The sequence below is a fragment of the Hippocampus zosterae genome, chromosome 12 (assembly GCF_025434085.1).
Source record: "Hippocampus zosterae strain Florida chromosome 12, ASM2543408v3, whole genome shotgun sequence".
In the NCBI taxonomy this organism is placed as follows: Eukaryota; Metazoa; Chordata; class Actinopteri; order Syngnathiformes; family Syngnathidae; genus Hippocampus; species Hippocampus zosterae.
The window spans coordinates 6505452-6529500 of record NC_067462.1 but is presented as its reverse complement, the minus strand read 5'-3'; the positions used below and the strand labels follow the sequence as shown (position 1 = coordinate 6529500).

General features: G+C 42.3%; 1 protein-coding gene across 2 annotated transcripts in view; it reads left to right on the top strand.

The window, feature by feature from the left end:
- The window catches only part of LOC127611236 (receptor tyrosine-protein kinase erbB-4-like), a 155932-nt gene that overhangs the window by 64705 nt on the left and 67178 nt on the right, over positions 1–24049 (top strand). For both annotated transcript variants that reach the window (XM_052081637.1, XM_052081636.1), the window contains exons 2-3: positions 5691–5842; positions 21557–21743. In XM_052081637.1, coding sequence (XP_051937597.1) covers positions 5691–5842; positions 21557–21743 — 339 coding nt within the window. The remainder of the gene's footprint in view (positions 1–5690; positions 5843–21556; positions 21744–24049) is intronic.

Below are 24049 nucleotides of genomic sequence, written 5' to 3'. Positions count from 1 at the left end.
AACCGTAGCATACAGTATCTAAAATGGTGTGATCAGGAAAGCAATGTGGTTTGGAAACAATCTGCCTGTGCATCGTCCGCCCACTAAGTAACACACACCAAGTGATGAGGATTAAATGTTTAGAGAATGTGGGAGAATATATTGTTCAGTAACTGGCCATGACAATGTTAACTTTTTCAAAGATGAAAACGATCGAAACGGAAAAAAAAAATATTTCCACTGTCTGTTATTGCTGGTGTCGTTTGCAGTCGTGTGGGATAAAACTCCCGTATTTTCCGCAGAATAAGGTGCCTTCGGAGTATAAGGCCCACTTTCAATTAACGGCCTATTTTAAATGTGTTTTCATATATAGGGAGCACCACCATATAAGGCGCATAGAATCAAAGATGCAATAGTGGCTGTGGTTACATTATGTATCCACTAGATGGAGCAATGCTAAAGGTAATACAATACAATACAGCTTTGTTTCTACAGAGCTTTCACAACCTGTAGCAAAGCATTTCGCGTAACTTTAAAAAAACTACGCCCGAGAAATCAGAATATTGTTCCATATATAAGGCGCATCGGATTATAAGGCGCTTTGAGAACATTGAATGTTTTTAGGTGTGCCTGAGAGTCGTTTCTAATATTTGGATCCTTTTACTGTATTATAGCGACACGGAAGACTAAACATCTGTGTGATGCAGTGTGTGGTGCACTATATCACTGCAGCATATGCTGATTCACCCAGAGAATTCACACTCCACTTTGCCTCACTGCAGCTGCACCCTGACATTTGTTATTTATTGCCGAGTCTGATATTGCATTACAACCTGTATTTGTATTTGTCTCCTCCTAATAAGAACATGGATTTCAAGCAACATTGAATTTACTCTCTGCCATCCACGGTGGATTGCTCAGCCTTTGCCTGGGATGACTTTCATCTTTTTCAGCATCAACAGTCATAGATGTACTGTATATATATTTTTAAATTTGATTAGCCATAAAGCTAGCATTTTTCTTCTGGGAGGTATGCATGTGCATTTGATTGGTCTTCAACATTTACTTTCCTTAAAATAATCCTTTATATGAACATATTAAATAAAAATATAGGCACCTTATTTGAAACCAAATGTAACAAAAGGGCACGTGTGTACAGTTCAACAGCAAAAATTTGTCAAAGGTAACTTTGCTAAACGTTGCCCTGTAAATGGTAATTGGCTATCTTAATGAAACATTTCTCAGTCAAAGGCATAACATTCAAGCCCATTTTTTAATATACTGTATATATTTTTACTTTGTAGTATTTTCAAGAACTCATTTGAGTGTTACATGTATCAAACTGGCTCTTGCCAGGTTAGTAAATTTAGAACTTTAGAGGGAAGTGTGAGGTAGTGCAGAGAACAAACGCTTTCTGTTACAAGGCTAATTTGTGCATGCGAGCACGGTCACCATTCCAATAAGTGAAGCGTCCAGGGGAATTTGCTTGAAAAGGACCCTCTATGTCGTTCAATTCAAACAATAACACGTAATTTGAATGACTACTTTTGTGAAAAAGCAATTTCCACCACCAAAAGACAATGCAAATGTTTTGTAAATCTAATTAGAGGGTGTTTAGACAAAAGAGATAAGAATGACACAATCAAATGCCTCCAGCTGTGCTCTCCCGTCATCTTGATGTCTTTCCACGTAAACATTTAACCTGACTGCTTGTCAGAGTGTTCCACTAGGTTAATGGAATAAATTGTCTTATCACGCCGACACCTTCGCGCACGGCTTCTGAATGTAACGAGCGTTGTCTTGTATGGCAAATTATGTCACAATCTGACGAGCTGTAAAATGACTGACAGGCATATTTTATTTGCGTAACAGCACCCGCGTTTCCGCTTTAAATAACACCTGCCGCTGACTTATGTTTTTACTCATGTCTGCGGTATGCACAAACTACTTAGGCATGAATAACATTTGAGCTGCGGCATATAACGATACTGTCTATTTATTGTCTTGTGATTGAAAAAAAAAAGTCAGCCATGCAATATTACCCTCTACCCGTTATGATATGTAAGCTATTGGGTTAGTATTGTTGCTGCACGAATGTAGCATCTGAGACAGTAACACGACGACACTCACATTTTTATTACAGCGTCCTTGTGCCTCACTCTCCAGGTATGATACAAAACGACCATATTATGATGTAAAAAATTTTTCTTGATGATGTATAGAATATGGTGGTGGGTGGAGGGGACTGTCACTTTTAAGATCGACCAATAACAAACACTGAAACTGGGAAATTGTTGTGAATGTGTATTTCTCACAATTTTAATTTTAAGTTCCTTCCTCTGTATTTAGTTTCTTCATGAACACGTTCACAATTTAAAAAAAACAACAACTAAGATAATTGAACTAAATGCACCGGTCCATACGTACTGCATACAGATCTATCGGTGAAAGCAGGAAAAAACCCTCATGCATTCATTCATAGCGTGATAAGCGGCGGGGCCAGAAGCCCGCTGAGATATAATTTCTTGTGTAAGCGAGCGAGGCATTTGTGTTGCAGCAAAGAGGTGGAAAATAACTAGTTTAATTGGGAAAAATGAGAGCCAGGGTAAAGTTAGCAGCAGCCCACATAATTGATGGAAACCGTTTGGGTACCGGATTAAGATTCATGGCGAGGACCACACATGATGGTCGAAAACCGGTGTAGGCTGGAGGCATAAAGGGTATCTGGCCGTCTGGCTTAATTGATAGAATGCCTTCTCAATACAATAGGAAACAAAAACAAAAAAACAAGGGGGAAACAGTGGCATAGGCCCAGAGGCAAGGGAAACAGGTTTAGACATGGCCCGGGGTGGGTCAGTCCTTCCAATCCCTTGACTGGTGAGAAAAAGTCTTGCTTGTTTTGGGTGTTTGAGAAACACGTGCAGACCCTTGGCAAGTCCCCTTGAGGAGCCTTTCAGCATTGCGCATGAAACACAACTGGACCAGCAGAACTGCTCCATGGCCAATTGCTACAAAGGAGAGTCCGTGCAGTGAATCTGACTACGCGTATGAAAGCTAATAAGGCTTTGGCCGCATGGAAAAGCTCATCTAAATGCTTGTGCTTTTTTAATGCCATGAAAGCCCCTTTGGCCCTTCCCCTCATGCAGTGCTTATGGAGATAGATTGCCCGCGGATGAGCAAGCCACGCAGTAGCTTACACTCTCCTATTAGGTGTTTTAATAGTAGCGATTCATAGGTTCATCCATCGTAGATATTACAAACAGTGACATGAATGTGATTTATGCTTTAGTGGAAGGTCTGGAATGAGGCTGATATGAGAATTTGAAAAAAAAATTAGAATAGAACAGAATAAAATGAGAGAATCAAGTGTTGTAATTGTTGCAGAAGCAATACAAAAAGTATACGATACAACCCATCCGCGCCTCTTGTGGATCCGTCAATCGATTAGAACCTTTATTTTCATTTTACCCTCTAGTGGTAGAATCGTAATTGCTGGTAGTAGCGTATCATCATTTAAAATTCCTTGACACTATTTACATCAATGGTAGACTTGCCTGTCGTTCGTTTTGCCGAATTTGTAAAATTGCCATTTAAGTTGAGAAAGCATGGTGGTCAAATAATTTAACGTATCTCAGGTTTTACTCAAGTTTGCTGGTTGGCCAGCTATTGCACTGCAACTTCGGCACAGACCAAAAACTTTACGAATGTGTCTTCACTTGGCCCAAATGTTATTATGAAGTTCTTCCAACAAAAGGGTGCATCTACAGATTTCTCTTCAGTGGCACATTTCCTCTGGGGAGGTTGAGATGACCTATCGAGCATAAACGTGAATTAAAGGCGAACCATATGGAGGCAGTGACAACATTGCCGGTTGGTGACCGGAAGCCAGCCTGTAATAGTTATGACAGCCTCTCAGCTAGCTATTGTTTCAGATGACTTTTAAAGTGCACAGCAGATGGACTGTAATGTAGGCCATGATTAGCATCAGTATTAAGAGCCTTGTAACTCACACTTACTCACACAAGCTCATCTGGGTTATTACACTAAGGACTGCTGTGACCTTAGAAATTCCATTCCCACTCCTCTTATTCATCCACCTTAGTTAAAACATTAAGCGAGTTTACTTGCAAATATAACATCTGTAATTTAATTGAACTCTGTCGGACATTGCTTTCGGGACTGACCGTTATCTGTCCTTTTAAAGCAGAAGCCTTTAAACCTCAGATGCTCACAAGCTTGGCAATGTTAATTAACGGCACAGTGCTTTGTTGTTCGGGTTGAACCCTATCGAATCATTTGGGTTGGCGAGCGTAGCACAGACATTCAATACAATGTATAAGCCAAACATTCTTCACAAAAAAAAATCTTGATGACAAAATACTTGCTCAGCCATCCGTCCATCTTTTCATCCTACCATTTCTCATTCTGTCTTTTATAAAAGAGTGTTATTTGAAAGGTTTATAACTTAGTTCCTTTACCAAACCCATTTTACAGTCGTGTGTGTACGTAGCTAGCTTGCTAGCTGGCTAGCCGGCTATCTGGCTAGCTGTCAGTCTGTCTATATTTATCTATATTTGTTAGAGATGGATATAGATAACATATTTTGCTCTATGGCGGTGACATTGGTTTTTAAAAATATGATGGTCCGTCTGTTTTTTCTATTTCCTTACCGCAAGGCCTTTATGGACTCCACGTTGATGGGCAGGTCGCGCCGATACAAAGACCACAGGCTGTTTTATGCAAAATTCCAGAGAGATACATGTGGAGACAAATGGATTCAGTCGTGCAGCGAGAGGGAGGAAATTCATGCTGAGGTCTATTATTTTCAGCACGTCTACACATACCGACATATACAATGACATATTACAAGAAGGTTCCCTGTAGTAAACCTGCAACGCTTCACACTTTTTGAAAAGATGCATGACCCAGATGGTTTTGTTGTGGTGTATTCGGCAGTCTCAACCACATCATCTCCGCCTGAGACACACCTCACGTTTGATGTACTGTATTCTTTTTTTGCTTGCATTTGTTTTACATTTTAATCACTTTCAAATTCACTTAATTCAGCCCAGCTTTCAAAGACAAGTAAACTTACAGGAAGTATACATGAGGAAGAAAATAGTTAAAAAACAAAAACAAAAAGTTGATTCAACCAGACATCACACTGTGATATCGTTCTTCTGTAATCTCAGTAGCCTGCCCCCAGGGTGCAATAACAGTTTATTATACCTATCCTCACTTTATGGCCCTCTACCCCCACCTTCCTTCAAGTGTTATTGAAAACACCCAGATCTGCCATATATCATTCCTGAGCAGCACATTATGCTATGCGCAACCAAGCTAATCACTAGCGCCTCGTATGGGCATGATGCAGGTCACATTGGAAGAGTTCTGCATAGATTTGAAGCTCGTGAGAAGCAATTCAATATGTCGCTATAGATTGTTGCCCAAATGCTGAGAGAGGCAAGAATTCACATGACGTTCAATCTTCATCGAAAAGGCCCGAACGTTGATTGTGCGGACGCGATTGTTGATTAATTGCGCCACTTGGGTGTGACCAGCAGTGATGCTAACTTTGAGTATGCTTGCATCAAATATGTACACGATATCTACAGTACATGTTTATAAGATGATGATAGAAAAACAAAAAAAAAGACCTCTGATATAACGAACTGAACTAACACTGTTATCTCACTCTTTGTTTCCACCAGTATGTGCCGGTACGGAGAACAAGCTGAGTACGCTGTCAGACCTGGAGCAGCAGTATCGCACCCTGAGAAAGTACTACGAGAGTTGTGAAGTCGTAATGGGCAACCTCGAAATCACAAGCATCGATCGCAGTCGAGACCTCACTTTCCTCAGAGTAAGGACTGGAAAGCCGATGCCGTGACATCATTGTGAAGTGTGCTCATGTCTGTGTGCTTGATGTGGTCATACTTTGGATACCAGCAAATCAGCTTATTATGAATGGCTACAGAAAAAAAAATGTTTAAGGTTAATTTTGGGACTGTGCGAGGTCATCATTCTGATACTTGCATGTTTACACCAGAATGCCCTGCAATAGCTGGTGCCTTGTCAGTAGCTTTTCGCCATCGTTTATTATGAACAAAGCATTTCATGGGGAAAGAAAATGCGATAGATACCCCATTGTCATTTAAAAAAAAAAAATTGAACAAACTTAAACTCTGCCTCCTAGCGATAGTTGTTGTGCTTTGATCCTGAATCATCTACCACTTGAATGCACCACTTTGTTTTGATGGACACGCATGCAACTGTGGCGACGGGTGATATCAGCGCCGAGCCCTTCAGGACAGGCGCAGATAATAGTGTGGTGATGAGAGGTGTGGAGGAGGCAGCAGATGTCATCGGGTGGATATTTGCACGAAGAAAAATGGGATGCGTTTCAGGGGGTTGGGGGGAATGCAGCTGCTCATATTAGCCTCTTAACCCTGAACCTTCCAACAACATTATTCCGGCCCATGTTTCGCGCTCTGTGCCCCGCTAGCATTGTCCCACTTTAATCAATTCCAGCATATCTAAAGGGTGGAAATGTTCCCTTGATGCTACGCTATACGTACTTACTATATTAATAGGCCAGCATTACTTTATAAAACACCTGGGCTTTGTTAGTTCACCGCCGTGGTAATCTGTGTTGTCATACTTTGCCGTGTTTTGTACTGACCGAACACACCCCGTGGTGCAAAATACAACGGAGAAAAGAAGTGTATAATGAATGAGGGAGTGAAACTATTAGACCCCTGTAGTTGTAATTAGGCCTTAGTGATTGAGATCAGGGATCATGAACCACTACACCGCAGATCGGTAACAGGGCTCGAGCTATTCACGACTGGCCTGCACAGACCAACTGAACACAAACTATTTTATTGATCATCACATTAAACTGTTTATTTTAAAAATATGAAAACACTTGCATGCAATGCAGTTTAAAAAAAAGCAAGCCAACAAGCTTGGGAAAATATTTTACAGTTATTGCTCAGGCCTTTTGCTACATAACAAAGATATGAGCTGCTCTCGGCCACAGCTCACGCCCCGCCGCTCACGCTCAGGAAAGGTTTACATCAGGCTGATGATGTAGTATCATGCATACAGTATCGGATGTTTCTTTTCGTATCGGTGCATCACAAGTCTATACTGTGGCTTTCCACCAATAGCGGGTGGCTCTGCAATGTGTCCTTCACAGTCACTGTACAAACTTGGATTTCTACCATTTCCTATCGGAGTTATGAACGCAGATTATCAGACGCCGTGCTGTATTTTCAGATGTTCTAAAAACTCGATCCACTTCACGCCTGCTTACTCTTCACACAAGGTAGCATTCATTTCCAAAATGACTCCCTCTGGCACCACCTTACAAGGTTTCTGCACCTTTTTATCGTGGGCAATTAACTTGGGTTAATTGAACATGCTAATAAAGAAGACAGGGTGCCAGGCGGCAGGGGAGCAGGGGGGGGCAGGGTTCAGTGTATCTTTAGGAATGTTATTATTATTATGCCCAAAAAGTAATAACATGGCTCCCCGGGGGAGGATGAGACCTTACCTTGAGATAGAGGAGAACCAGCTAATGTGAAACGGCACGCATACTCGTCGTGTCTTGAAGGTGATTGAAACTGATGCCTAGCCTCCTTTATTTTTATTTTATTTTTTGAAAGATATCCCAAAGATGGATGGCTGCCTCCCACTACCCCCCAAACAGCTTTTACCAGCAAACAGAGTCCATCTTCCAAACTGCCTCCACAACAGATGAGTCAACGCTCGCCCTTTGATTAATAACTAGATTGCAGCGCAGAGGTTTTCAGCCTGCTTTCAATAGATGCAGTTCAATATCCACCTACAGTGAATTTTAATTGCGGATATTTGTCAAGTGAATCTTTTCCCCTTATCGTTAATTAGATATGGTGTGTACTGTACCATATTGTGATCCCATACCTTTGTGCACTCATCCGCATTTGGTCATCGAGATGACACTTGAACATTTTCTCTTGTGACATTTAAATTTCGTCATTGCTATTCTCCGCTGTTTGATGAACAGAACACCAAACGTGGTAAACGCACACTTGGGTGTCTCTTTTCCCACTTGTCACTTTCCGCGTACGCTCCAAAGCAGATCCGGGCATATGAAATATTCATGTTTTCTTCTCTTTGCCCTTGTTGGTCTCAGGAGGGAGCCACAGTTAGATTAGATGATTCGTCATCCCTTGCAAACATTAGTAAACATGTAATTTTTACTCTGTGCATTAATGCTTTGATGAGCACGTTGCCAGCACATAGTTTCTTAACACTGTTCTGCAGCTGTGAATAAATGGATATCTTGACACAGGGACATATTTTGTATCTGCACCTCGCATTTTTTAAAATCTGTGCAACGTTTTTCACATAATTAAAAAAAACAAAAAATCGAAATAATCAGGTCAGATACTGTATTATCATTTAGGCCAGCTGTAGCATTTAAAATCCCAATATGTTGTGACCCCATTCCTTTCTCCTTCATTGTCCTTGCTTGTTCCGCTATATCATCCTGGGTATTATTTAAAGTCGATAAAAAAATGTGATGATGCCAAATTTTAACATCTGCATCGGCCTATTATTCGGATGTGCAACACGAAACCGATTTACTTAAAACAAGATGAGCATCATGAACTGCTTTACTGCAGATTCTTTCAATTTTCGTCAGCTCTGCACATTTTACCGTAACGTTCACATTTTACTGTACATTTGATGAGAGGAAAGAAATTGGAACTGCATTGACCTTTTTAGGTCAGAATTTGAGCTAGCTGGGCTTCTAGAATAATTAATTATTATAGATTATTATTGAAAGTTAAAAAAATAAATAAATAACCCAAACAAATCAACCACCAAAACATTTTTTGTTTCCTTTTTTTATTTTATTTTTTTAAATAAATTTGTCAATTCAAAAATTGGTCTTTTAAGATTTTCTACAAACTAATGTATTCACAGAAAATGCTGTTCAGTGCTGTTGTAGCATAAACCGTACACTGGCAGGTGTTCTCATGCATTTATTATGCATTGATAATACATAAATGATCGGGATATGGTGGGGAGGAGAGGGGGTGGGTTTGCTTTAGAATTTCAGAATGTAAACAAATACTTCTCCCATCCAGCATAAGGCATTGTAGCATATAAGTGTGCACAAACAATGGACAGATCTACTTTTTTCACACTTGTATTATTGTTGTAGAGCTGTACAGTATATTACATTCAACAAATAGAAATTGTTATACGATTGGGAACTAGAGATTTGTTTCTTCCCTCACTGGGATGAATCAGTGATCAAGCCAGAGAATAGCCCCCCCCCCCCCGCCCCCCCACTTCTGTTGTATTCTTTTTATATGGCACTCAATAGTACTTATGTGAACTTGACCCTTCCCTTGATCCAGCTATCATAGTGTTGCCGATGGAACCACTCCAGTGGACAGAAGCACGCGGTGTGGTTTGAGGTAAATGTCGGGGGTGCGGGGGGGGGGGGGGGGTAATGTTGCTAAGCTACCAAAGAGGGGACCTTGTGCCTCGGCCTACCTTATGCCTTTTCCCACTGATGTGGATGCAAAAATTGGTCTACAAACACGGACACCCTGATTAGGAAAGGACAGAGCCGACTCTTCCTACTCAGGAAACTGAGGTCTTTTGGGGTTCAGGGGTCACTCCTTAAGACGTTCTATAACTCGGTGGTGGCCTCGGCCATCCATTATGGCATTGTCTGCTGGTCAGGCAGCATCTCGGCCCGGGACAGAAAGAGACTGGAGCGACTGGTCAGGAAGGCCAGTTCTGTCCTGGGTTGCTCCCTTGACACTCTGGAGGAGGTGGGCAACAGAAGGATGCTAACTAAGCTAAAAGCTATGATGGCCAGTCCCTCCCACCCCCTCCAGCCCGCCCTGACAGCACTTGGTAGCTCCTTGAGCCAGAGACTGTTACACCCGCGCTGCAAGAAGCTGCTGTCAGGCTGATGAATAAAAAATAACAATCATAATAATAATAATAATTAAATGATGTGAAGGAAAATTGTAAATAGTACTGCGATTTATCAATTTTGTGTTCCTATTGCATTTAATTGAAAGATGTTTGTTGTTTTTTTTTCTCTTTCTTCTTTCTACATACATTCTTGCTGCTGGAGGCTGTAAATTTCCCCAGTGTGGGACGAATAAAGGATATCTTATCTTAAAAAGTAGTTTCAAAAAGGGCCTGGAGAGGAGAAAATATGATGCAAGTGAAGCATGTGTAGGTCTTGTGTTGTGTTCAGGAGTTTGGGACACTGCGCTAGCAACATATTTTACATAATGCTCACAAAATACTGTTAATATTCTATATATAATGGGTCGTATTTAGTGCTCTTTTTTATTTTTTTTATTTATTCAAGGTTGAAGTGACAAATGTTACAAATCCTGACTTACTACGATACTGATCGAAAAGCAGATCCTTTGATTGAGCTGTTTACTTTCGTGAGTTGTATTTTAGATATTCGAATCACATTTTGGCCATCTGTGGCCATTCAGAAGGTGAATGTTGTCGTCCTCAAGCACTTTTAATATTCAGGTTCACGCAGCATGGCAAGCAGCGCTCACTTCACCTCCTCTGACATCTTTCTTCATACTTCTTGATGGGCGTATTTGTCCCACAGGCACCACGGGTACCCCCCCCCCCTCCCATCTTCCTAATTTTTGATGGACCGGTAGATGAGTGCAGATTACGTTGGCCCCCTGCTACTCACCAAACTCGTTCAATATTAATGAAGACTGATGAAGTGCTCGAGAGCCTCTGTCTTTCAGCCCTGACCCAGATTGGATTGACAACTGCAATTAGCGTCCCCCCAAGTTCATTTCCATCACTTTAATTTGACACGAAGGAGGACAGTGCGGCGTGGGAGGCGAGACCACTGAGAAATCACGAACAAAAAGGTGAAGCAAACTGAAGGCGCTGAAAGTGACGTTTAACAAGGAACGAGTTGTCGTATTTGACGAAGGGCAAACGCTTTCCCGACAAAAGCCTTCATGTGAAAGCGATGGCTGGCGAATGCTATTTTTTCCATTCATCCTAAATTAGTTTAGGGTTGAAAAAAAAGTTCTCCACTGTTAAAATCCATAAAATGATTGAAACCGAGCTTTCTGATTCAGTGTTGAATAATGAATCGTGGATAACGGCCGTTTGAATTCCAAAGTTTTCATTTTATCATTAATTGCCTCGCAAATTTTGGATGAAATCCTGCCGTGTATCATCTCAAAGGTCTCCAAATTGAAGAGGTTCAACTGATTGTCCAAGCGCGATGCGTTTTCTCGCGCTTTTACATTTGTAAAGCTCCGTCACATTTGATGCGAGCTTTGAAATAGCATTTCAACCTAATGCTTGGCAATTGTGATGCCTGCCTTTTGTATCGGGGAAGTGGTTATTCAACGCGTCGAGCCCAATATATCAGGTGTCGTTCAAAAAAAAAATGGACTGCAACTTAGCAGCGCCTAAGATGAGGGATTCCCTCTCAAAGATTGTTTGGTCAGTGATCAGAGCACACAGTAAATTCAATGAGGCGTAATAATTCCCTGTATATATTTAGACCCACACCTTGAGACTCACAAGTTTTGGGCATTCAATGTGTGGGGAATGGGGGGGGGGGGGTTGATTGTGTGTGCAATGCAAAAAGGGACCTTGTGTGTCTTTGGCAGAGTAATGAGACTTCACTCATCGCTTTGGTCACTCTTAGATTTGTTCTTGATTTTAATGTTTGGTGCTTTCTACCGCCTTTATTACCGATTTGTCTTACTATTTATTGTGCATGTTCAATCGCTCCATGTACAGCACTTTGTATGCAGCGACGGCTGTTTGAAAGTGCTCGAGAAATACTGTTGACTTGACTTGACTTGACTCTGTTGCCCGGTTTGAATATTTGGTGCCTACCGTCAACCTGGCCTTGCTGCCCTGCGCTAATTCCTTCATTTCCTCTCTATTTGAGCTCATTTCCACCACATGATAGCGTCCCAACATTATAGCGTCGGCAATTCCCTCACCTGCTTCACAATGTATTATTCTACCGCTTCTCTGTACATCCTACGTGACGCTTCCTCCCTCCCTTTGCTAAATACTCGGTGTTTGGATGAAAACTCATTAGGATAACATAGCCATTTAGCTAAGTGACACCGGGTGTAATTGTACCATCCATCAATTTCTGCATAATAGCGCACTCAGAAGACCTTAAATGTTGATTAGCCTTCAACCAATATCACCCATGGCTTTTGTGAATTAATAGCTGGGAGGGGGTGCGGATGGGGGTGGGGGGGGTAGCAAGTGGGGTTAAGGGTGGTGTCACAGGCAGCTGTGGTCAAAATTGCCGACCTGTGAAAGCCAACTCAACTTGGAGAGAGAAGGAAAGTCATATTTTCGATCATCCCTCGCTTTTAGACTCTTTTGTGGAACTGCTTCCGTTGCCATGCTGATAGGGTGTATGAAAGGGGAAGGGATGGCACAGTTGTGTCACTTTGCTTCCGTACTTAAGAGCCCGGCGTTTAAAAATCGTTAAGGGAGCCTGTGGGACAAACGAGGTGAAATTGGAAATAAAACGGGAGCCTTAGCAAAGCAGAGGCAAGGTCGTTGCAGAAATAGGCCCTTATGTCTTACAAATAAAGCATTGTGTCATCTCCAAATTTACCATAAAATAACACAAAAAACATTGTCGTCGAACAGACGATGTGAAAAGCTTTTATGTTGTCGTTCCTAAAAAAAAAAAAAAAAAAAAAAGTAAACGGTAATAATACCTTGGTTGGAGCTGATTATACGAAATTATGATCACGATAGCTCTTTGTCTGTTGGTGACACATTTCAGGTAAAGAAAAGATAAAGAATATGATTAAGAAGGGAGACCTTGCAATAAAACATTGAGATAAAAAAGCTACTTCTCGCCATAATCGCAGCTGTTATCCCGGAAAGGATCTCATCTCCATTCATTCATCTTAGTGTTCTTGTTTAAAAGACTAGTGACGGGAATATTGTATTTGTTCACCCCCGCCACCCCTTTTTCAATTGAAATGTGTGAGAAGGAGATGAAACCTATATAGAATATTTTTAATGAAAAAAAAAAGTCATTGTTACCATTACCATACTCACAGTGGCATAGATACAAACATTGTCTTTGGATTAGGAGACTTAAGACGTGGGCCTATGCGTTAGTCACCAATTTTCTATCTGTTCAACAATGAGCATAGACAAAATGACAACACGTACAACTCATGTTGTTGAATCGTAAACTCTGTCTGAGAAATGACAGGGCATGTCTTCGCTTTGACCACCTTTCCACTTGGAAGGACCACGTCATGTTTTTTTTTCACTCCCTCTTTATTGAGCGTCAAATATTTGAATAACCAGGAAAAGTGAATGTTACGTGATATCCAATATGTAAACCCAGTTCACGGTAAACTGAGAAATCTCTGCTGCGAGCGTCTGTGTTCATTCTGTAATAATAAAAGCACACTGCAGCGCACGCCGTGTCTTGCTTAAATGTCAGATGCTTTTATTATTTAATCATGATTGGCTGTATTGGGTTTGTTTTCCTTCCTAAACAAATGATGATGGCTCTCGCGGCCAAATAAACCACCACGAGGCGCTTGATTGTGTGTGTGTGTGTGTGTGTGTGTGTAAGAGAGAGAGAGAGAGAGAGAGACAAAGAGGTGTGGGGGCAGCCAACTGGGTAAAAAAAAACAACTACGGATTATTTGGTTCTCTGCGCAGAGAGGAAGTTTGTTCAATTTTAGAGAGTTCCTCTACGGTTACACGATGAGGCCATATCCTATTGGATTGGATACGTCTCTCGTTTTAACCCTTTCATGCACCTTGTAACCTGATAACTGATCATCATTTTTTGTTGTGTGTGTGTCTATATATATATATATATATATATATATAAAATTGGATACATACTGTATGTGGCTCATTTTCTTTTCTAGCGGTTGTAGCGTGTGATACGTGTTTGACTTCATTAATCATCCGTATATTCCGTAACATCAACGGTATACAATGATCCATGAACGTGCAATTTTTTTTTTTTAACCCCAACATAAATTATTAAACTGACAATTCATCTTAACAGAACCACAGTGTCTCCCCCTGTCTCTTAAATTTATAGAGCAGGGAGTCCTATCAAACTTTATTAGCTAATAATGCAGTTAGGGCCGTTAAGTGTTGCCGTCACCCTCCTGATGCAACGGTTAAGTCTCACAAGAGTTCCTCGCGGAGGACTGAAGGGTTTGGAGGTTAGCGTGGCTATCGGACCTGCACAAAGGTGCCTGACTAGACTCACAATTTAATGGTTTTGGGCACAGTAAAATATCTCTGAATCTGACTACAATTTATATTTAAGGCACCATCGGATTTGTTCCATTGTGACTCGTGAGGAAGACAAAAAAAATCCTCGGTTCGCAATTTTGTTTTGATTAAGAGCAACGATGAATGTGGCTCTTGTTTGGCACATTTGCCACACATCCACAGCGTAACACACAAAACTGTTGTTTTTTTCTTGAATCCTCCTTATGTACAAGCCACCAAAAGACAACCAAAACAACCATGGCTATTACGGATTACTCGTTTCAAGTGACCCGGTGCATTGCTTTGTGTCCCAAAATCATCTTTTTGAGAGAGCAGACTTGATTCATCGAGGACTGATTTTCAAGACCTTGTGCTGCAAATCAAAGCGTGGTTTGGGGAAACAAAAAAACAAAACAAAAATAACCCCACCAAACAAGAACCTAATCCAAGCTAGCGGCGGAATCGCAACATTTCACCAACATCTTTTCTTGTGTTCAAGCGTAATGCAACTTCTTTACATTTTCCTGCCGACAGATGTCAAACCTCAGTTTGTAAATGAGCGTGTTCCACGTCGCTGTGGGAAATGACCCTGTCTGGATAGAAGGTACATGTTATCGATGCAGATTATTTAACGGAGCCTCTGGACTTTTTATGATTCCCGCAGTGATAAATGCGGGAAAGGGCATGAACTAGTGGCATTACCCCGAGAGATATTAGTGCTGTTGTTGTTGTTGTGTTGTGTCCAAGAGCATGCTAGTCGAAGGCCACTGCTGATAAAAAACTTTTATTTATTATTATGATTATTTTTTTTTGCGGTTCTTGCTTAGGTCTGACACCAATTCGACATGAAGAAAGCAAAGAATGCATATGCTGTAAAGCTCTTATCTCTCCAAAATAAAATCATTCCAAAATAAATAGCCCCACATTTTATATCTTAAGAAATCAGCAGCCATGAATAACATTCGGGATAAGAGCAGATTCTGTCCCCCGAGATGAAACTTTGTTGTGTGAATTTTGTTCTTGGATCTTGTGGGAGACTGTTGTGCAGCCTGCTTCCACCGACGATAACGGTGTCGGTAAACGGCACATCGTAGTTTAACGGAGGCAGTGCATGTACTGCCTAGTGTGAAGTGCGGCCCGAAAATATCAATCCTGTTTTAAATCTGGGTACAAATCATTTAAAAATTTGGGAAAATTTTGTCCCGAGACCCATAAATGTGCTTTGCTACACAAACTTTATCATGAAAATCCCACATCTCCGCACAATTATCATCTCATCTCCTGTCCTGTTAATTAGGTACGTAGCGAAGCCACCAGTGAAATCACGTTTTCTAACACTATGTACTGAGCAACTAGCGGGATTATGGATTTGGCATCAAAACACCTCAGACCACACTAATAACATTTACTTTGTATTTGAGACGAGCGACAAGGCACAACACACTTAAATTGGAACGTCATTGAACAGCGAAGGCCCAAATGTTGGAGAAAGAAATGTTGAACATTTTCCAAATTTGGTGGTGACAAATGAAAAAACTGTTTGCGACCATTGAAACGGTTTGCAAATGTCCGGCGATCGTTTTTGCAATCCAGATGAGAAAAACAGAAACGGAGTGGAATTAAAAAAATATATAATATTAATAATAAAGGGCGGCCCGGTAGTCCAGTGGTTAGCACGTCGGCTTCACAGTGCAGAGGTACCGGGTTCGATTCCAGCTTCGGCCTCCCTGTGTGGAGTTTGCATGTTCTCCCCGGGCCTGCGTGGGTTTTCTCCGGGTGCTCCGGTTTCCTCCCACATTCCAAAAACATACATGGCAGGCTGATTGAACACTCTAAATTGTCCCTAGGTGTGAGTGTGAGTGTGAATGGTTGTTCGTTTCTGTGTGCCCTGCGATTGGCTGGCAACTGATTCAGGGTGTCCCCCGCCTACTGCCCGAAGTCAGCTGGAATAGGCTCCTGCACCCCCCGCGACCCTAGTGAGGATCAAGCGGCTTGGAAGATGAATGAATGAATGAATGAATAATAAAAACTCGGACTATGAATTAAACTAAAAGAAGTGGGCTCAATCGCTTTGCAAGTAGGAGGAGGTGTGTTTTTTGAAAGAAAATTCCGGTAGCAAATCAAGATGCATGAATGCATGTGGTTAAAATGCTGTACAAAATTTCAATGCACAGCAGATTATCCCCACACCTGTAAGAATATATGCAATGTCGCATGAACATTTCCTGTTTCAAACGTTGCAAAACCTGCATTCTGTCATATCTCTTCTCCGGCGGTTGTATAATCAAAACACCAATGGGAATTTATTCCCAAGCCTGATTAAAGACCTAACCAGGGGCTACATGGATCTGTGGTCCACCCCCACTGCCCCCCCTCCCCGCAACCCCTCCTCCTCACATCAGCTTTTAGTTAGGCATCGCAGGAAAGTGATTACTCACGGATTAAGACTTGCCTGGTTGCCGATATGTGGGGCATAATTGAATAATGCCTGCTTCACCCGAATGGTCCCACTGCAGAGGGGCCTCCTAGCCTCGTCAGATTGGCACAGTATTAACCATGACACAGGCATAACCGGGATGGTAATTAATGCACTGAATCAATTACAAATTAGTCCATTTGCAGAATTCCCAACAGGGGTCCACTCATTACAAGTGCTCTGATGGAGCCGTAAGTCTTCCCCGCGGGAAGCGGGTGTCTCTCCACTGTTCAATCTCAGGATCAGTCTTCATCTCTTCCGTGTCAAGGTGGGATGTGCGAGACAAATTGAGGCTCAAATTAATGCCGCCTGCTATCTGGCATCGCAATCCATAAAGTGACAACTGCAGCCCCCTTAAAAAAAAAAAAAAAAGCGTCCGAAGCTTGGTATCGTCCAAGGAAATGTAGCCCCGTGAGCCATTAAACTTCTTGTTGTAATGTTGCTTTCAGTTGTCAGTCTTTCTCCTTAACAGCACTGCGTATTGCCTTCTCAAGAGCTTCAGAGTGCTGTCCGCTAATGATGATTAAGAACAAATCAATGTTCCCATTTCCATTAGCATTATTTGAAGTGCAATTTGAACAAAATGCTTACAATGGCGGTTGTTTGCAGTGGTATAGTAGTACATAGAAGTCTTTTGGATACTTCACAGTATTTGTCTTACCAAAAGTGGAACAAACTGGGAGAAATATCTCAGTTTGATGTAGTAGCATTCATCGCTACATGCTAATACCGCCAGAGAAACCACAATTGATTAAAATGGGCTATTATCTGAATTTAGCAAAACCAAAAGTAAACATTTTGTCATCGACCAGTAACCCGTGGCACGCATGCCTACACTTGAATATTTGTATGTTCATCAACTTGTGTGGAAATGACATGAGAAAATCATGCTAACGTCTTTCAGTGTCTTCCCACATGGTAATTGTGTCACGAGACTTCCAGCCATCCTTCACCCCACTCCGGACCCTTCAGCAATCCCTCCTTCTTGTTCGGAACTAAAAACAGCCACACTTTAATTACTTATTCAAATATATGTGGGGTCCGATCCATCTGACTGATCATTCCGCGGCGTGCCGCTCTATCCCTGCGTCAGTTTCATGATCCTTTCACCTTCCTCGCTTTGCTGACTCCAGCAAAGCTCCCTCTCCCTCCTTCGCCGTCCCATTTACAAGTTTGGGGATTGGAGGATTCCATTTCAAAACTGGGCACGTCTCAGTAACTCAAGCGAGGGGTTTGTTCCGCTGCCACACTTCCGTTCACAAATGCTCCGGCCTGAGGAGGAGGAAGGGGGAGAAATCCCTTTTAATCTAGTGAATCTGGCTCTCGCTGTCTCTTTTGTTCACTGTTACTGGGACTTTGGTGCTCTCCGGGGATGCATGTGTGCGAGGCGGGTGCATTGGCTAGCTTACAATGTCAACATTATGCTGTCGCGCATACCGGTTCACCGTTTACTGTTACAGTATCTTTTTTGAAATGACTCAATAGCGTTGCTTACTGGATGTCAGTTGAAGGACGGGCGTGAGCTTCGAGAAGATCGTACGATGAGCTATTTGGATGTTACAGCCAGGTTTACTTTTATCGTGAAAATTCAGGATAATGAAGGCCTTTGGTGTTGTCTTTAGCAGGTAATTATCAATTCCACTGAAAAATAAATCAACTCAACCGTCTCCTGTGCAAATCAGACTGATTAAAAGAAGAACAAAAACAATCTCATGAAGTGTGTCTGCCCTGAAATAATTGCTTTCTTTACTTGCGTATGCCCACATGAATGTCGCAAAATTTCATGACACGTACTGCTTTGTGACACTCTTTGCTTTTGGGTAAATTTAAAGCGAAAGAATATGGAGCGGCTCCCCAGGCAATGGCACTGAACCTTGAGCTTTTCATAGTCTGTGAACTTAAAATGTTGGGTTGTCTTTTAAGGTTGAACAACCCCTCCCGATAGGGAGAAAGCGAATTGTTGAACAGGCCTCAGCTGGTCCACGACTGCATTTAAACCAAGTGTTCCAATTTGGACATCTGGACATTATCCCTGAATGATTTGTCATTTAATCATCCTCAGCGATGTTTGTTTATAATATTCTGGTAGTAGTTTCTGAGAGTGGAGCGCATTGCTTTTTGCTCCAATACCGTCTTGTGTCATCACATATCACTATTATCACCGTCTGATATCAATAGGTAGGCAAACAAGAATATTTTATATCTTAATATAATGTGAAACAGAGCCGCGGTAAACAGCAGCGTGTTGTATATGCGGTCAATAATGTTTTCAAACTCAATTATTGGCAGTATTCAGATTTTTAAAGGCCATGGAAACATAAACAAAAACCCGAATAGGAGCCCTGCGTTACCCCTTTTCTAACCTGATGTTTTTTTTCTGTCTCTATGGCGAAAATAACACAGTGTGTGTATATAGACACACACATATACGTATAAGGCCATACGTCTGGTGCGCAACTGGCTCAAAATACACAAGAGGAAGGAAACAATCTTGGCGAAACTCAGAGACGCAGCTTAAAAGCACACTTTTGGAGGGAGGTGGAAAACCCCCGACTGCTTTATTCCTGTGCTGAGGATTAAATGTGTTTTATTAACAGGAAGAAGTAACAAAGCGGAAACTACGTCTATTTGTGTCACGACCTCTGACCTAAGCATGACATAAAATGGATAGAGATATTTTTTGACCAAGGGCTGTGAGGACTTTCACTGAGCTCATTTCACCCACAAAAAGTTGGTCGTCATGAAGTGTTTGTATGATTTCTTGCGGAATTCTTGTGTAAACATTTGCAAGATGAAAAACAAGTTGCATAGACCCTTTGCCAAACGCAGTGTTTTTATTCCCATAAGGCTGTGCACTGGGCCGCATCGCTGCCCCCCCTTTTAAGTCTTAAGGCTAAACTTAATGAGCACTCTTTAATTTTCCTTTATTTATTTCTATTTCTATTTATTTATTTATTTGTCCGTGCTGGAAAAGTAAACTAGAAACTATTCATCCTTTGAATTATCGGTCATCTGCCTCCGCGGTCTTTACAACAAAGCCCTCGTGGACAAAGTTACTTCTTCCTCCAAAAAACAGATCGCCCTCATCCTGTTCCAATGTGATGGATGACTTTCTTACTCATTTCTCCTGAGACAATATTGTCTTTTTCAATCAGCCAACCCAAGCTTAAGGCCTCAACTCCGTTTGTATCAACGTGCCAAACTTCATATTTTGGTCCCCATAAAGTTGTCAGACCCCGCGCCACGCATAGTTCAACAAGGCCACTCGCACCACGCAGCTACAGTATTTTTGCTGTCATTGTTTCAACTGAATCCGCGCGTACTCACCAGTCTGAGGGACCGCCTGTTCCGATTAACGGGAATGAGCGGGGCAATGACGCCAGAGCCGCAGCCGCGGCTTAGTTACTGCTGGTGGATGGCCATGCTCTCTGACAGCTGTCAGCGACTATGATTATGCCGCTAGACCAGCGCTTCCTAAGCATTTATATCAGCTCCGCGCATCAGCTGCAATAGCATTTCACACGCACATACACGCACACACTTGTTGATTATCAACAGGCCAGCGTGGAAAGATGTATCTGACCGCTTGTCTTTTAGTGACGGCAACCATGATGGCGGATGGGTGGAAGAGTGCACAGCCTGTCGCTTTGATTTATTCAACATCGGCTTCTTCTCGGTGGCTTTTTGCCCAAGTCTCCGCAGACATTATACCCAGTCCTAAATAACATTTAAAGTGTGAAGTAATGCCTGCCCCACTTGGCGCACTCACCCCCCGGGACCCCGATGAGACACGAGCACTGAACCTTGTGTTACTGCAAGTGTTGCAATGTGGTCTCCAACCCCGGAGCAAATATTCTTCACTCAGATGCTCTGAGTCAACTCACTGGCATGAATGAATATGTAGAGAGTGACCTCGGAGGCGCATGCTGTCAATGATATGATGCAACCCCACCCAGCCCACCCCTCCGAAACTCACACACACCTCCGTTTCTCTGTTTTGATACTGTTTTTGGTTCATAGTCTCCATCCCGCACATCCAATCATTTGATCAAGCAATTTTGTTATTTCAATATTGTTTGGTTTTTCGGAAGGAAGGCTTCAAGCTTAAAATAGTTTCCGCTCGATATTTTCTGCTCAGGTTTCACCAGAAGTGAACCAAAATCAAAAATTTAATGGGGGATGGAGCTGGGGGGGTGTACGTCCTGCATGCTGAATAGTTGGAATCAGGAATTGGAATCAGGTGGAGGGATGACACAAATTGAGCCAAAGGAACATGTATAATTACAAAGGCAGCTGGCAGAATGCCACTCTGAGTCTATTCACCTGTTAAGAGGTCTTAACGCAATGAAACAAAGCAGTCCAGACAGGCAGTTGGCAAAAGCTCAAGCCAGGAAAGAAGTCAGCCAAAAGGAATCCCACAGGTAGCCTATATTGTACAATAAAAGACAAATATCTAGCTGCATCTTGGTTTTTTTTTTTGCGCAAAATACGAATAAACTGATTGAGCATCTAAAAAGAAGCAAATGGAGCTTCACAGAGAAGAATTATTCTGAACTAGACGGGAAAAAAGCAGTTTAAAAAAATGCATTTCAAAGAAAAGGGAGTCAGATTAGCAATCGGGATTAAACCTTTGGAAACATTCATACAGGAAAGCAAGTATGCAAGTATGAAGACAACTTACAAAAGTCACTGAAATCAGACTCGAATGGGATTGGTTCAGATTTCAGACTTTTATTTATGTTTTAAGATCCTAACCAGAACCTTGCCTCTTTCTGCTTGCAGTCGATCCGGGAAGTGACGGGCTATGTCCTGGTGGCTCTGAACCAGTTTGACTACTTGCCATTGGAGAATTTGCGAATCATCCGAGGGACAAAGTTGTACGAGGACCACTACTCCCTTGCGATCTTCCTCAACTACAGACACGACGGAAACTTTGGCCTGCGTCAGTTGGGTCTGAGGAACCTCACGGGTGAGTGACATTTGTTCTGTTGCGCCAATGTGAAGTGTCTCGCAAACCGTTATGGGACTGGAAAAAAAACCAAAACGGGCGTTCATTCGCAGACTGTGAAAGTGATTGTTGGTTCACAGACCTGCGGGTGGCTCTGTGTCCTTATGAACAATGGAGCTTTCTGTTGTTGGATTTTTTTTGGGACGTTCCGAGCCCAGAGGCCATAGAGAAATGAAGCTCTTGACAAATGGAAAGCATCGTCCCCGCAGGGCAAAGTTGAGAAAGCATGTGCCAAACTAAGGGTGAATCAAACTATTCGATTTGCAGGGTTGGTGTGATGGGTGCATGAAAGTGCCTATCTTCGTTTTTTTTTTTTTTTTTTTTAGACATGTCAGTCGTATCAATAATGGGTATTTATCACTGCAGTTTGCAATTTCGTTTGTTTCCAAAAATAGTTTTTTAGTTGTCTATGTTAGGGAGCAACATAAACGACATTTAATTACCGCTATAAGTGTGTTTTATTCATAAACAACCGAAATTCTTTTGAACTCATAATATGGGGGTCATGCATCTGAATACCGTGGTCCACAAAAAATTTTAGGTAGGCTTGAACACCTGACTAGCATTCAGTGCATTAATTTTACAGTGACAAGGCCCACCTTTGTTTTCTGTCTTTATTCCATTCATAAGAATCAGCTACTTCAAATTCAAACATACACTTTTGATGGTCATTTGGTGTTTGTTTGACTCCCAAATTAACGAAATTCGACACATTCAATTTTGTCATGAAATATTGTCTTAATATCCTGTCCGTAAGCGTCACTGCATGGCCACCCTACACCAAACTAGGGAGGATGTCCCCATATTTAAGATAAGATAAGATAAGATATAATGGGCGGCCCGGTAGTCCAGTGGTTAGCAGGTCGGCTTCACAGTGCAGAGGCACCGGGTTCGATTCCAGCTCCGGCCTCCCTGTGTGGAGTTTGCATGTTCTTCCCGGGCCTGCGTGGGTTTTCTCCGGGTGCTCCGGTTTCCTCCCACATTCCAAAAACATGCGTGGCAGGCTGATTGAACACTCTGAATTGTCCCTAGGTGTGAGTGTGAGTGCGAATGGTTGTTCGTTTCTGTGTGCGCTGCGATTGGCTGGCAACCGATTCAGGGTGTCCCCCACCTACTGCCCGAAGACGACTGGGATAGGCTCCAGCACCCCCCGCTACCCCAGTGAGGATCAAGCGGGTCGGAAGATGAATGAATGAATGAATGAATAAGATTTAGAAGAATAATTTATTTGTCCCACACTGGGGAAATTTACAGTCTACAGCAGCAAGAATGTGGGTAGAAAGAAGAAAAACAAAATGTATGCATTCACAGAAATAGATGTTACAGTTTCAATGTACACCGAAATAGATATAGATCAGGTGGCCGTGCTATTTACAATTCTTTTTCACATCATTTTATGTATTTATTTATTTATTTCTGCGAGTTTTTTTTTGTGGTCATAATTCATAATAATAGCCATGTATGTCATGTTTGCATGAATATAAACCAGTGATGCACCAAAAATGCCGGTCACCGGAAACATTTCTTTATTTATTTTTGGGTCACCCAATCAACGTATTTGAAACGGGATGTTGTGATGACGCAAGCAAAAACCTTTAAAGCGAGTCCCTCTGGGAGAAACTACGGTGTCTGTCCCCCGTCACGTGGCGCCTTGGAGCTTGGGGTAACATTAGACATAGAAAAAAAAGGGCGTAAATAAAGAAAAGAAAACAAAACGGTGCACCTTGGTGGAGCCGCATGGGCGCCAACGGCCCATTAAACTGAGTGGAGGTGGGTGGTGGGGAAAATGAGCCCAAAATTCCTCCTTCCGCCGAGGGTGGCCATTGCCCCGCGGCGAGTAGGCTGGCTGACCATCGAGGACGCCGTCTCCTCTGGCTGTGAAAGCATCTGCTTCATTCAAAAGGAAGCAGAGAGCTGGCGCTGGGACACATTTGGCCAAGTGCATAAAATGATCAAACTGAGGAATTTGTATTTATTCATTCATTCATCTTCCGAGTCGCTTGATCCTCACTAGGGTCGCGGGGGGTGCTGGAGCCTATCCCAGCTGTCTTCGGGCAGTAGGCGAGGGACACCCTGAATCGGTTGCCAGCCAATCGCAGGGCACACAGAAACGAACAACCATTCACACTCACACCTAGGGACAATTTAGAGTGTTCAATCAGCCTGCCACGCATGTTTTTGGAATGTGGGAGGAAACCGGAGCACCCGGAGAAAACCCACGCAGGCCCGGGGAGAACATGCAAACTCCACACAGGGAGGCCGGAGCT